Genomic DNA, 11,696 nt, shown 5'->3' with positions numbered 1-11,696 from the left:
AGGAGCAGGATCTGACCAACTGTGTACAGCCTTGCTAGCCCACCTGATTTATGTCATTAAAATCTCCTGCCACTTCTCAGCTGTGGGAAGTAGATTAAACTAAACTCCTTCATTATATTCCCCTTCTGCCTTGTGAGAAACTTGATTACACACACAATGTCTCAGTAGTGCATCTGACCGCGGGTTCTTAACACCTCTGGAATGACAAGATGACACTGCACTGCTGTTACACTGTCTGAGAGCACTGAGGAGTTACCTTTTTGACTTCATACTTAATGGCCAGCTTGACACGGCTCAGTGATGCTCTGTGCCTCTGTGCTTCAACTGGCTCTGAGTTTAAATCCCCGTTCAGGATGGCCTCCACTTCTTCTGAGTCTCGGCAGAGATCCAGAACACCAACCACAAAGTCCTTGCACTGCATTGACAGCTTGCGGTAGTCATTCTGAAACAGAAGGGAGAGACAAAATGGCCCATGACAAACATGCCTAAGAGTCAATGGCAAGGAAAAAAGAACTCAGACAAGGTGCTAAAAAAATAATAGTGTTTGGCTTTTACATACTAAGTCAACTTAGGAGCCTATCAGACATTACAGAACTTCTATACAGCAGAATTACTTCTTCTCAGACATGAGGTGGGCACTAGAACAGCAGATGATAGCAGCTGTTTAACAGAGCGTGGGAACATTAAGTAATGGCATGATGAAATAACCTAGATAGGCAGTAAGGGGAAGCTTGATGGACAAGTAAGAATTGCACAGACAAACCAGGACCAGAACTCTTGAAACACTAACCTCACTCTTGCAATGACTTTGTTGGTAATTAATGAAATCATTCCTACAGGGCTGCCTCACAGGCTGCAAATATATTTCTGCTCTTTCTACATTGTCAGAATAGCTGCTTAGTCTTTACTTTGATATGCACTAGATTGATTCCCCCCCCTGCTTCCCACTTACCCTTGGAGCGGCTCACATCCAACAAGGGAGTACAGTGGGTTACAAAGTAATTGCATAGAACAACTGGCACAAACTTGGACATCAGTGTTGTGGGCAAAACACCCCAAATTTCCTGTCCAGGTGACACAGAAAGCAGTGTCTTCAAAGGACAGTCCAGAGATATGAGGCTGCTATGTCATTCTCTGAGACAATCTTTCCACTGCTGACATTGCTGAACTACAGAGAGACATTTCTGAAAGCCTCACCCCTTTTATCTGAGAGGTCCCTCCACCTTGCTCTGCCACTCCTTCACTTCCCTGTCTATATTTCTCACAAAGCATTCCTTTTACAACTATTTCTTTAATCTCGATCATGTTTGCTCCACCTCCATCAGCTTTCCCTTCCACTACTGCTGGAATCAACCGCTCTGCTTGTTTTACCTTCTGAAAGTGTACAAAGCCAAGACTTGTTTTCTGCCTTTAAAAACATCTCCCTCCTCACATTGAAATTCTTTTCAGAACCCCATCTTTCAGTGAAGCACTGCTTTTTCTCTCTCACTGCTTGTATTTTTGTATGGTATCAAGGACCATTTCCAGACTTTATCTTTCTGACTACACCTGTGAAGTCTTATTGCATCACACAGAAAAAACAACTACTTTTTGCTGGTCTTTACGCTTCCTAACTTTCCTTAGCCTGCTTCAACCCTCAACAGAGCTTATGTCCTATCTTTGAGGCACTTAAACTTCTCAGTCTCTCATACATGTCAACATGGCAAAGATTTTTATCTCTCTCATCTCCTCCCTGTTCTGACAAAATATTTGTGGCTACATTTCAAAACTTGTAGGTAACTCTGTAGAACATGCAGGTCTGAAAATAAGCTTGCACCATTGTTTATACTTGTATATGTCTCCCACCACCTCTGTGACATTACCCATAAGCTCTTATCTGATCAGTACAAACCCTGCTCTCCGTTTCTGCGTCCATGTCCTCTCACATGGATTTCTAGAGCTTTATGATCCAAGATGCAGCCTCAGATTTCCTCACATGAGGCTACAGCTGGAGAGGGAAACTTCACTGAACCTGCCAATTTTACCTTGTGGCATCAAGTGCTTCACTGCCCAACTGGAAACAGCACAGCCTTCTTTTTTCAAATACTCCATTGCTCTTCGTCATGTTGTTTCCCCACTAGGCCAACAAAAGACTAGTTTGAGGCCTCTGCCTCTCGATTTTTGTGTGTTCACTGATCATTTTCAGACACTGCCTTTTTAAAATTACTTTTGGGGGTACAGATTTTCCCTTTGTGGTTCTTGTCTTCTCAAAAATGCTTCCTTACTGCTTCTGCCCTCATAATTTTCTCATTTAATCTCCATTTTTCTTTTCCTGAAACCCTCACTTTTTCCTCATTTCCTAAGTAATTTTACCTCCTTGTACTGCTTAAAAATACTAAATTTTCAACTTAACATCTCTATAATGGGATAGAGAAACCAATGTGCTCTCAGTGGTTTCAAATTATTTTGGCTGCATGAGATAATTGCAGGCATCAGCCATTGATGCCATAGGTCAGATTCAGATATAAATCAAAATGAACTGTCACTGTAGGCAAACAAATACTACCAGGAGTTGTGTTGTGGTGCAAGACTAACATGCCTGATACACACTTGGAAACAACCAGCCCTAATCATAGGCCTAAGCAGGACCCAGTTATTTTATTTGGTCATTGAGGACAAATCAATTCAGTTGTCTGTGACCCAACAGGATATAAGGTTATTTTAGATTTGGTTATGGTAACCAAAGAGAACAGTATAGAAGAGCCAATTATAAAAATAATACTGGGATATGTGATCAAATTCAGTGGAGGGATAAGCAAGCATATGTACAACCAAGATTTAGGACTTTCAAAATGTCAAAATCTCATTAAAAAGCTAGTCAAGGAAGAGGAACATACATACAAGCATGGAGGTCTGAATGCAGAGAAGGCTTTAAAGTTAAACATGTGATAAAAAGATTTTTAAAAAAAACTCTACAAAGATAAATAACTTGCAAAGGAAGACTCCAGGATGGTGAATAGAATAGCAGGCATAAAAATGGCTAAGAGGAACAGAACAGTCTTTCTTGACAGTCTAGTCAAGAAAGATTCATCACAGAGGCCAAAACCTGTAAGTATAAACTGCTAAGATACAGGTTATAGAGGATATTAAGCAAAGCACAATGAGGGAAGACAATGTAAAAAAAAGATAGGGATTTTCTTCAGGGAAGGTAAAGAAGAGACTAAAGGCAACTCCAGTAAAGCCAAAAGCAACACTGTGCCTTCAGTTCTGGGCCCCTCAGTTCAAGAAGGGCATTGAGGTGCTGGAGCAGGTCCAGAGAAGAGCAACGAGGCTGGTAAAGGGACTCGAGCACAAGTGCCATGAGCAGAGGCTGAGGGAGCTGGGGGTGTTCAGCCTGGAGAAGAGGAGGCTCAGGGGAGACCTTATCACCCTCTACAGCTCCCTGACAGGAGGTCGGAGTCAGGTGGGGGTTGGTCTCTTCTCCCAGGCAACCAGCAGCAGGACAAGAGGGCACAGACTCAAGCTCTGCCAGGGGAGGGTTAGGTTGGATATTAGGAAGAGATTTTTTACAGAGAGAGTGATCAGGCATTGGAATGTGCTGCCCAGGGAGGGGATGGATTCACCATCCCTGGAGGTTTTCAAGATGAGACTGGATGTGGCACTTAGTGCCATGGTCTAGTCACCATGGTAGGGTTGGACTTGATGATCTTGGAGGTCCCTTCCAACCTGGCCGATTTTAGGTTTCTAAGCCTGATGTTCTTAACACTGTTTATATTGTTTTCATGACAGAATTACTATGTATCTGTGACAACTTGAACACTCTTCTAAAATATCCAATTTCAAGCAAGAGTTGCTGACAGATTTCACTACAGCTCAGGGCAGGCATTTACCGAGAGGGCTGAGCAAAAACCATGATAATCATCAGATATAGCTTAATATTATTTCAACAGGAATATAACTGTCTTGAACACTCTGAGGCAGCTGTAAATGCACCATGTGCAGTGAATGGGAGGATACACTAACTTGACTGGCTACAGCAGTAGTACAATATAAGAAAGAGAAAGAGAAATAGTGCACTTCTAATAGTTAGGAAATAACAATAGTTACTCTTGCTAAAGGTATAGCAGAAGTTACATGACTAAGAAGTTATTTTCTCAGCACAAACTACGCAAGAATACGTTTTCTCTTGCAGTTCTCTACAAACGGCAAAGTGGTGTGAACCATTACATTTAGGCAAAAGGGGGACAAACTGGGATTGCAGTTCTATCTTATGAAGATTGCTAGTTCAATAGAGAACACATGATTTCATTTTGCTGTTCTCTTGTGGATGGAGACACATCCCCACAAGTGTGTCACAGCTCCTGACTGATTCTGGCAGAGGGTGCAAAGATTCTGCTCTCACAGCTCACGCTGTAGTAACTGGCATCCCAAAAAATACACCATCAAAATGCATCCAGTTCCAGAAAGACAGACTGCTTTGCATGGAGTGTTTGCCTATTACACAAGAGTTACCCACATTTCACAGAATCATAGAATTTTAAGGGTTGGAATGGACCTTACGGATCATCTAGCCCCAACCCCTTGCACATGGGCAGGGACACCTCCCACCAGACCAGGTTGCTCAAGGCCTTATCCAGCCTGGTCTTGAACACAAGCATTCATTCCTTCTGAATGACAGTGCCACATTTCTTGATACGTGCATAGGCCACTTGTTTATAAAAGTTATGCTTATTGCCAGATAAGATTAAAAGATATGATGGATTAAGTATTATTCTGTCAAATTTAAGGATCAAATACAGGCTGTGTTACTTACAAGTGCTGTTATGAGAACTGGAAAACAGTATGTGCATTCTTAGTATCTGACTCTGGCTTTGAATTTCATGCTAGGAAAACATGTCAGATTTCTTTCTCCAGGACTTTACTTACTTATGTATTAGCAAATCAAATTTATCCCAGTTTATTTGATTGCTTTATAGAACTAAACAGACAAACACCACCCACACTGTAACCATGGGCCCTAATTCTCAATCTTCTACCTCTAGGGTGTTATGTGAATATAACCTGAATCTGTGGTCCCAGTCATGCACATACACCTCTGCTTACTCTTGAGAACATACAAATGAAGCCACCAGGCCACTCACCTCTTCCATGTCCTAAACAAGGCTACCACGACTCCCCGTGTGCAGGTGGACAGCTCTGCTGCATCCTGTGCAAGTTGACATTTCATTAACATGAAGATAACCTTCAGGAGAAGGACAGGCTAGGCACCAATATTGTACAGTGAGGCTCTTGGCCTATTTTTTATCACAATACAGGGACTCTGCTTCCTTCATCAACAAAGTGCTGCTTCAATTAATTCACAGGCTAACTCAGCTGGTTTTACCACCTATAGTATCTTAAATATTTTCTTTCAAGAAAAACCCTAGCAGTTACACAGACATCTTTGTAACATGAAAAAAAATCAGCCTACATTCTTCATTTCAGAGATACTGTAGCTGTCACTGGAACAAAAGGGACAACTGATGACAACTGGAATTGCAGAGCTGTGTCTCAGGAGCAGTTTTGGAGCACTCTGGCAACACATCCATGGTTGGATCTCAGCCTGCTCAACTCTGCATGTTCTGTCCTCACTCAACACCTTAAAGACTACATTGTTAATTCATCTAGAATTTTTACAAAGAACGTATCAATCTGTGTGCAAAGGAAACACATGAATTAAAAACTTCAGGTGATTTAACTCATGATATTTTTAGCTATTCCCAAGAAAATTTATGAGCAATGTAGTCAAACAAAATGCAGAGATCTGTTCTCTGTTCCAGGAGCCACACTGCTGTAAGCACCACAGCTCACACAACTACCTCACACACATTATATGCAATCATAGATTTATATGGAGTATTACACAGTAAATGGCCATTTTGAGATCATGTATATAGTCAGTTTGAACATATAACTGTATATGCAAATCAAGCACATAATTGCACTAATGATTATGGACCTGGGCCCTGTCCTTTTTAAAGCTGGACCTGAACGTAGATGAAGCTTGAACACTCTTTGTTAGTTCAGCTGAGATAACACTATGTAAATTGGCTTGGATCAGTGACAGATTCTGCTTTTAGATGCACGTCCACATCTTCTGTTGGGTTCAGTGGGAGCTTTCAGCAAAACTGGGAACAGGGATTTATCCTGTATAAAGCAGGACTATGATCTTTTTGATCGTTGCTAGAGCAATTTCAACTGGGAGAACTGAGCTTGCTCACACAGGACAGTATTTAGTTAAAAGCTGGTATACTGAAACTATCATGTGGCTTCTTAGCTACCATGTTCTCCTTTTTCCTATGGTGACTCCAAAGTAAAGTTCTGTCAGCTTGTTCTGACTGCTAGAAATTCTCCCCTCCCTGTGCAGTAACATTTTGAAAGTTCTCAGGGAGAAGGGTTTTTATCAATTAACTTTAATAACCCACAGCAGCCACAGTGACCAGGGTCTGCTAAAAATAGAACAACAAGAAAACATCAAAATTGGGAATATTTGTATTCCAGAGTATTTTATGGTCCTGCTGGGACTGGGAAACATAATTCTCCAACTATTGTCATAAACACTTATTTACAATAAGACAAGATACAGTTCCAGACTGAGCTTCCCTAGCCAGTCTGTCAGGTAGGAAGCAATGCACCTCAGAGATCTCTCATCACTCAAAGACAGATGCTAATAGAACAGCACTCCATAACTTTCTCTACCTTGAGCAGGTTTTCTTCTTTTCAACCAAGGAAATGAATCAAACCAGCAGATTTGATAAAAATGAAAAACCCTTTCTGATCAGGCACATTGGTAATAAAAGCCCTAAGAAATACCAATATTGGTGAAGAAGCTCAAAGTGAAGCAGAATTCTGGTTTTGCATCTTAGACACAGAACTTGATCAACAATGCTGCTTTCTTTCTGATTATCTAGTGGAAAACTAGGTGAGCACTTAAGAAGGGAGTCAAGGAAAAAGAAATTCCAGAGAAGTGACTGAATAGAACAAGGAAAGAAGACAAGTGGATGCAAAGAAGGAGGAGTGGAAGTGTCAAAGAGAAACTACAATAAAACAGATGAAGAAGAGCAGAAGGACCAACAGCAGCTTAGAACAAGGATTTCACAAAGAAGTACGGAAACCTAAAGATGACAGGAGTAGAGTGAAATGGTCTTTAGGGCTCCAGTTTCCTCAATCTATTTTTACTCATTTTTAGTACTTATTTTTTGCTACATGTATTCCATCTTCCAGGAAACAGGAGGGTTCAACTGGTTCCTTTAAATCCTTTATCCTTACATTTAAAGGGAAAATAAAAAAAACCCAATTCAACTAAAATCAGTGTAATTAATAAGTAGATATTTTTAATATTCACAGGGAACTGACTGCCATGCATAAAGGTCCTAAGCCACCTTCCCACATTTCTAGTACACTTATGCAAACTCCGGTTTGCACATGAACTTCAGAATCTGTTAGTGTAAATCATAAGTGATAGAGGCAGACTGGACTTTGCATATAAGATGTAAGGTTCAATTTAACAAGCATTTACTAACAAACTTGCCCCTCAGGTGCTTTTAAACAGGTTCAACCTATATTCTTTCTGTGGGAAAACCACCTAGAACAGCATTTTCTGTACAAGTGCTGTGTGAGCATGAACAGGAAATGCACCACAGAGACTGAGAGTAAATCATGAATATCATCAAACATCCCTTTAAATAGATTTGTCCATTTCTTCGTGGAAGCTGAAATGCTTTTACCCTGAAATAACTCTGCTCAGTGTTGTGCTGCAGACTGAATTTGACTGGAATACTCGAGCATTTCCAGCAGTGATCCTAGAGGAGAGTGCAGCAGAAGTCTATCAGTCATTGTGCCTCGTAGGGAGTACGAATGTTGCACTAGGAGCTCTTTCTTCTGGGACATGACAAAGCACACAAATTGTTAGCTAAACACATTCAGATGACAAAGAAAGAAAGCACTGAACAGGCAGTTACAAATTGGACTCCAGGAAAACAGCTGACTCTCCTACCAGGTTTGGTAGGTACAGAAAAATCACCCCAAGACGCATAAGAATTGGAAGGAAAATGAAGAGATAGATGTGATGTCAGTGAGGAGAATAATTATTTCACTGGAATGTTTTGATGTTGATGAGAAGCCGGAATTTCCATGTTAGCGAGAAACCAGGAATGTTTTCTACTGCAGGTGCCAAAACTGAATTATCTTATACACCTGACAAGGTTAGCAGCCATGTAAGTGCTATCCAAAAACAATGAAATCTGTGAACACAGTGGATTGCTTGGGATTTTAGGCATCTCAAAATATCAGGGAATAGAGGCTAAACAGTTGAGAGGAGAAAAAAAAAGGAATAAGAATTGTAAACCAGAATATTGTATTCTGTGACAATTTAACATTGTAAAAACCGAAATGATTTTTCTAAGTTCTGGTTTGAAATGACAAGGCCAATCAAAAAACTTCACTTTCTCTCCTCCAAAATTTCAAGCTATTTTTCTTCTGCTGAAACTTGCATTCATGGTATTAGTACCTATCACACAAAAGCCTCCCATGAATTTCTATTTTTCCTGGAATTTTTCTATGCAGTTCTAATAATCTACATCCTCACCTAACAAAAACACGGTGCAACTTCTCTTAATTTGGCTTTTGGTGGAAGGGATTGTATTTTGGGTTCCTAGGGAGTTGCATAACACAAAATGGGTCTCTAAGACCACCAGTGTTTCTGAGCACAGGTGCAGTAACAAAATTTGTATGCAGTAGCACAGAGGAAGGGATGGATGGGAGTTTTTGAGGTGCCAAACCAGAAGAAAAGTTCTCTCTAAGAAACTACGGGAGAAAAAAAAAGGTAAAAAAATTGTTGGTATCCACAGCCATCAAAGTGTTATTCAGAAAACCCAGGAATCTGTCTTGGGCATAGGATTCTGGAGATCCTGTGGCTCTCAGTGTGCTGTCCTAGCTGAAAAGGAATTGACGATAAACAGGACTAAGCTAAGCGCATCAGATATCTAACCCTCTAGTTATGCATCTAAATGAGGCGCATAACTAATTCATTGTGTTAAGCACACCCAACAGGCTCTGTATGTATGATAAAACCCTCTAATTCTTCAATTCAAACAGCTTTCCCAGTATAGCACCTTTTCAGCAGAGGAAAAAGAAAACACCAACATTTTTCCTGTACCCCTGAATAAATACATTGAGGAAGTATGCAATTAATTTGCCCGACTGCACAATACACAGCATGGTATGAGAGGGTTCCTTCAGCAAAGGGAGGAGAGGAAAGGTTTAAGCTCACTTCTACACTTTATTAGTGCATGTTATAATACATGAATCCTTCTCACCACTGAAGCTTTGCTTTTAAATTGTATTTTAACTCACTCAGCTATATCTGGAGCTATTCTTTCTCAGGAGTCTAAAATGGTTTCTTCCTCCTCTGGTAAAGTTCACTTGACTAATTTCTGCCTGTATTTCTCCAGGTTGCTGCATATTGCTTCTGAGCACTCCACAGGGTTAACAATGCTTGCTGCTGTTTCCAAAGGTTAATGCATCTTTTGTGCCTCCCAGATCACTTTTGAAGACACTAAACAAACAAGTGGTACCCAACACTGACCCTGCAGAACCCCATTAAATTTGTTGTTAAAACTAGAGCCAATGCTGTTAATATCACTACTCATTGAGAACAATCTGTCATTCCCCAAGCCAAGCTTTTCTCCTTACATGCATTCTACTGGGGTTTGATTTTTTGTGGGGTTTGGTTGAGGGAGAAGGAAGACAGACAGGAGGGAAGGTGACTGTTACTGTGCTCTTCAAGGTACCCAAGAGAACTGCAAAATCATGACCAAAAGAGAATCACTGGGCAACAGTTAACTAAGTCATTAATTGTTTGATGGAGAAGCTGAAATAGATAAAAGAGTGGGTGACAAAGCCAGATACAGCTCAACAACAAATAACAGGACCTATATCTGTAATCAGCCTAACAGCAGGGTTTGAGCAAGTGACATTTCTGAAAGGTCCATCAAAAAAAATCCTTTTTCAGTATTCTCAGCAATTTGGAGCTATCAGTCAAAATGAGTACAAATTAAAAAGAGGGAAGAAGGTCAATGCTGCATAACATTTCTGCTTTCTGCACTTACATTACTCAGCATTTGTAACTAAACCCAATCTCTGCCTGCTACAGCAACCAAAATCGTTTCCCACCTGCCGCAAGGTTGTCAGAACACACACTGTCCCTTTTTCCAATTTTCTCCACACACAGTAGGTGCAAAACCTATTTCATTAAAAATTCTTTTTGAAGGCTTATGTATTGAAAGCTCAAAATGAAGAATAGAAGAGACAATAAATAACATGAAAGTATTTGTAATTGAAAAAGTAAAGACACAGGAAACAATTTAAGTATATAAGGACAACGTGAAGTAGCAGCAACTTTAAAACAAAAACAAAGACAGAGAAACAAAAAAACCCCACAATTACCTTGAATTCTTTTTCAATGTTGGCCAACTTGGCAAGTTCATTGCTGAGTTCTAGAGCAGTGAGTACTGGATCTTCACTGGAGAGGGACAGATAAGCCGGACTAGCCAGTCCTTTGTACGCATTTATTCTTGACCTAGAGTGACTGAAAGAATCATGTTTTTGCTTCTCTGTACAGTCATTACATTTGCAGAAATAATCATGAGGTCTCTCTATCCTTGCTCCTTTCATCAATAGCATGTGCACAACTTCGTATTTTTGGCAGTGGGCAGCTAAAATGATGGGAGTGATGTCTGGAGAAAAGCGAGTACCGTCCTCGTCATAGGAATAAAAATCATCATCCTGGAGCTCCTGCTCACAAGGGCTCAGAGTCAGTCGCTTATTTACCGAAAACCCAGGATGATTCAGAATTGCTTCCACTATCCTAATGTAACCCTTGCTGATTGCAAGCAGCAGGGCATCTCCAATCCGTGCCAAGTTATCTTTTTTTAACAGAAGTTCTGTCACTTCCAAATGTTCATTCCCCACAGCAAGCTGCAAGGCGTTTTGGCCCATGTAGTCAACACAGTTGACATTCAGTGTTTTTGACTCCTCCAGCATTTTGCGCACCACGGGTATGTTCCCGTACTCTGCCGCGTCGAGGAAACGCTCCTCCTCGGCCGTCAGGCTCGTGCCCCTGTTGTTGAACATGAATGCTGGGCCTCTGATGGCCTGGCGCCTTCCCTTTTCCCTCATCATGGTCATACGCCTCAGAGATGGACTTTCTTCTATGTACCTAGTGAGAACACAAGAACAGGGAACATGGTTTCACTGTGTTGCTTATTCGTAGTTTCCACTTCTCTTGTGGCTACAACTTGTTTTGTCCATCATTTGCCCATCTGCTGACAAGCAGAATTCTTTACTGTGGTCTATCTGCCTTCCTGCTTGCTTGTCTGCAACTTAAAGGCACTTACGTGTTCAGTGCCACAGGCCATTTGTGTTTTCTTGGCATGGTCAAAATTTAATAACCTTTTTTTTATATAAGACATCACTTCTCTTCAGAAATCCTTCCCAACTCCCTTAGTCTATATATGAAATGAAAACACATCTACTGTACCCCTTTCAGTAGTAATTAATGCTATCCATCATAGGCATTCAAACTGATGGTATAAGGAAAGCAATATTTATGCTTACTATTTTGTAAATCACATAAAAGTGAGGTGAAAATGAGTTTTCTTCATGATGTCTTGCCAAGC

At 40.7% G+C, this 11,696-nt stretch overlaps 1 protein-coding gene across 1 annotated transcript in view; it reads right to left on the bottom strand.

The window, feature by feature from the left end:
• The window catches only part of TRPC3 (transient receptor potential cation channel, subfamily C, member 3), a 29,139-nt gene extending 17,903 nt beyond the window's left edge, over positions 1–11,236 (bottom strand). Inside the window, exons 1-2 of the mRNA XM_009080958.1 lie at positions 10,465–11,236; positions 257–442 (exon numbers count right to left, since the gene is read on the bottom strand). Coding sequence (XP_009079206.1) covers positions 257–442; positions 10,465–11,205 — 927 coding nt within the window. The 5' untranslated portion in view covers positions 11,206–11,236. The remainder of the gene's footprint in view (positions 1–256; positions 443–10,464) is intronic.
• Between the last annotated feature and the right edge of the window lie 460 nt (positions 11,237–11,696).

Source organism: Acanthisitta chloris, unplaced genomic scaffold, assembly GCF_000695815.1.
Source record: "Acanthisitta chloris isolate BGI_N310 unplaced genomic scaffold, ASM69581v1 scaffold41878, whole genome shotgun sequence".
Lineage (NCBI taxonomy): Eukaryota > Metazoa > Chordata > Aves > Passeriformes > Acanthisittidae > Acanthisitta > Acanthisitta chloris.
This window is presented reverse-complemented; position numbering and strand designations above follow the sequence as displayed.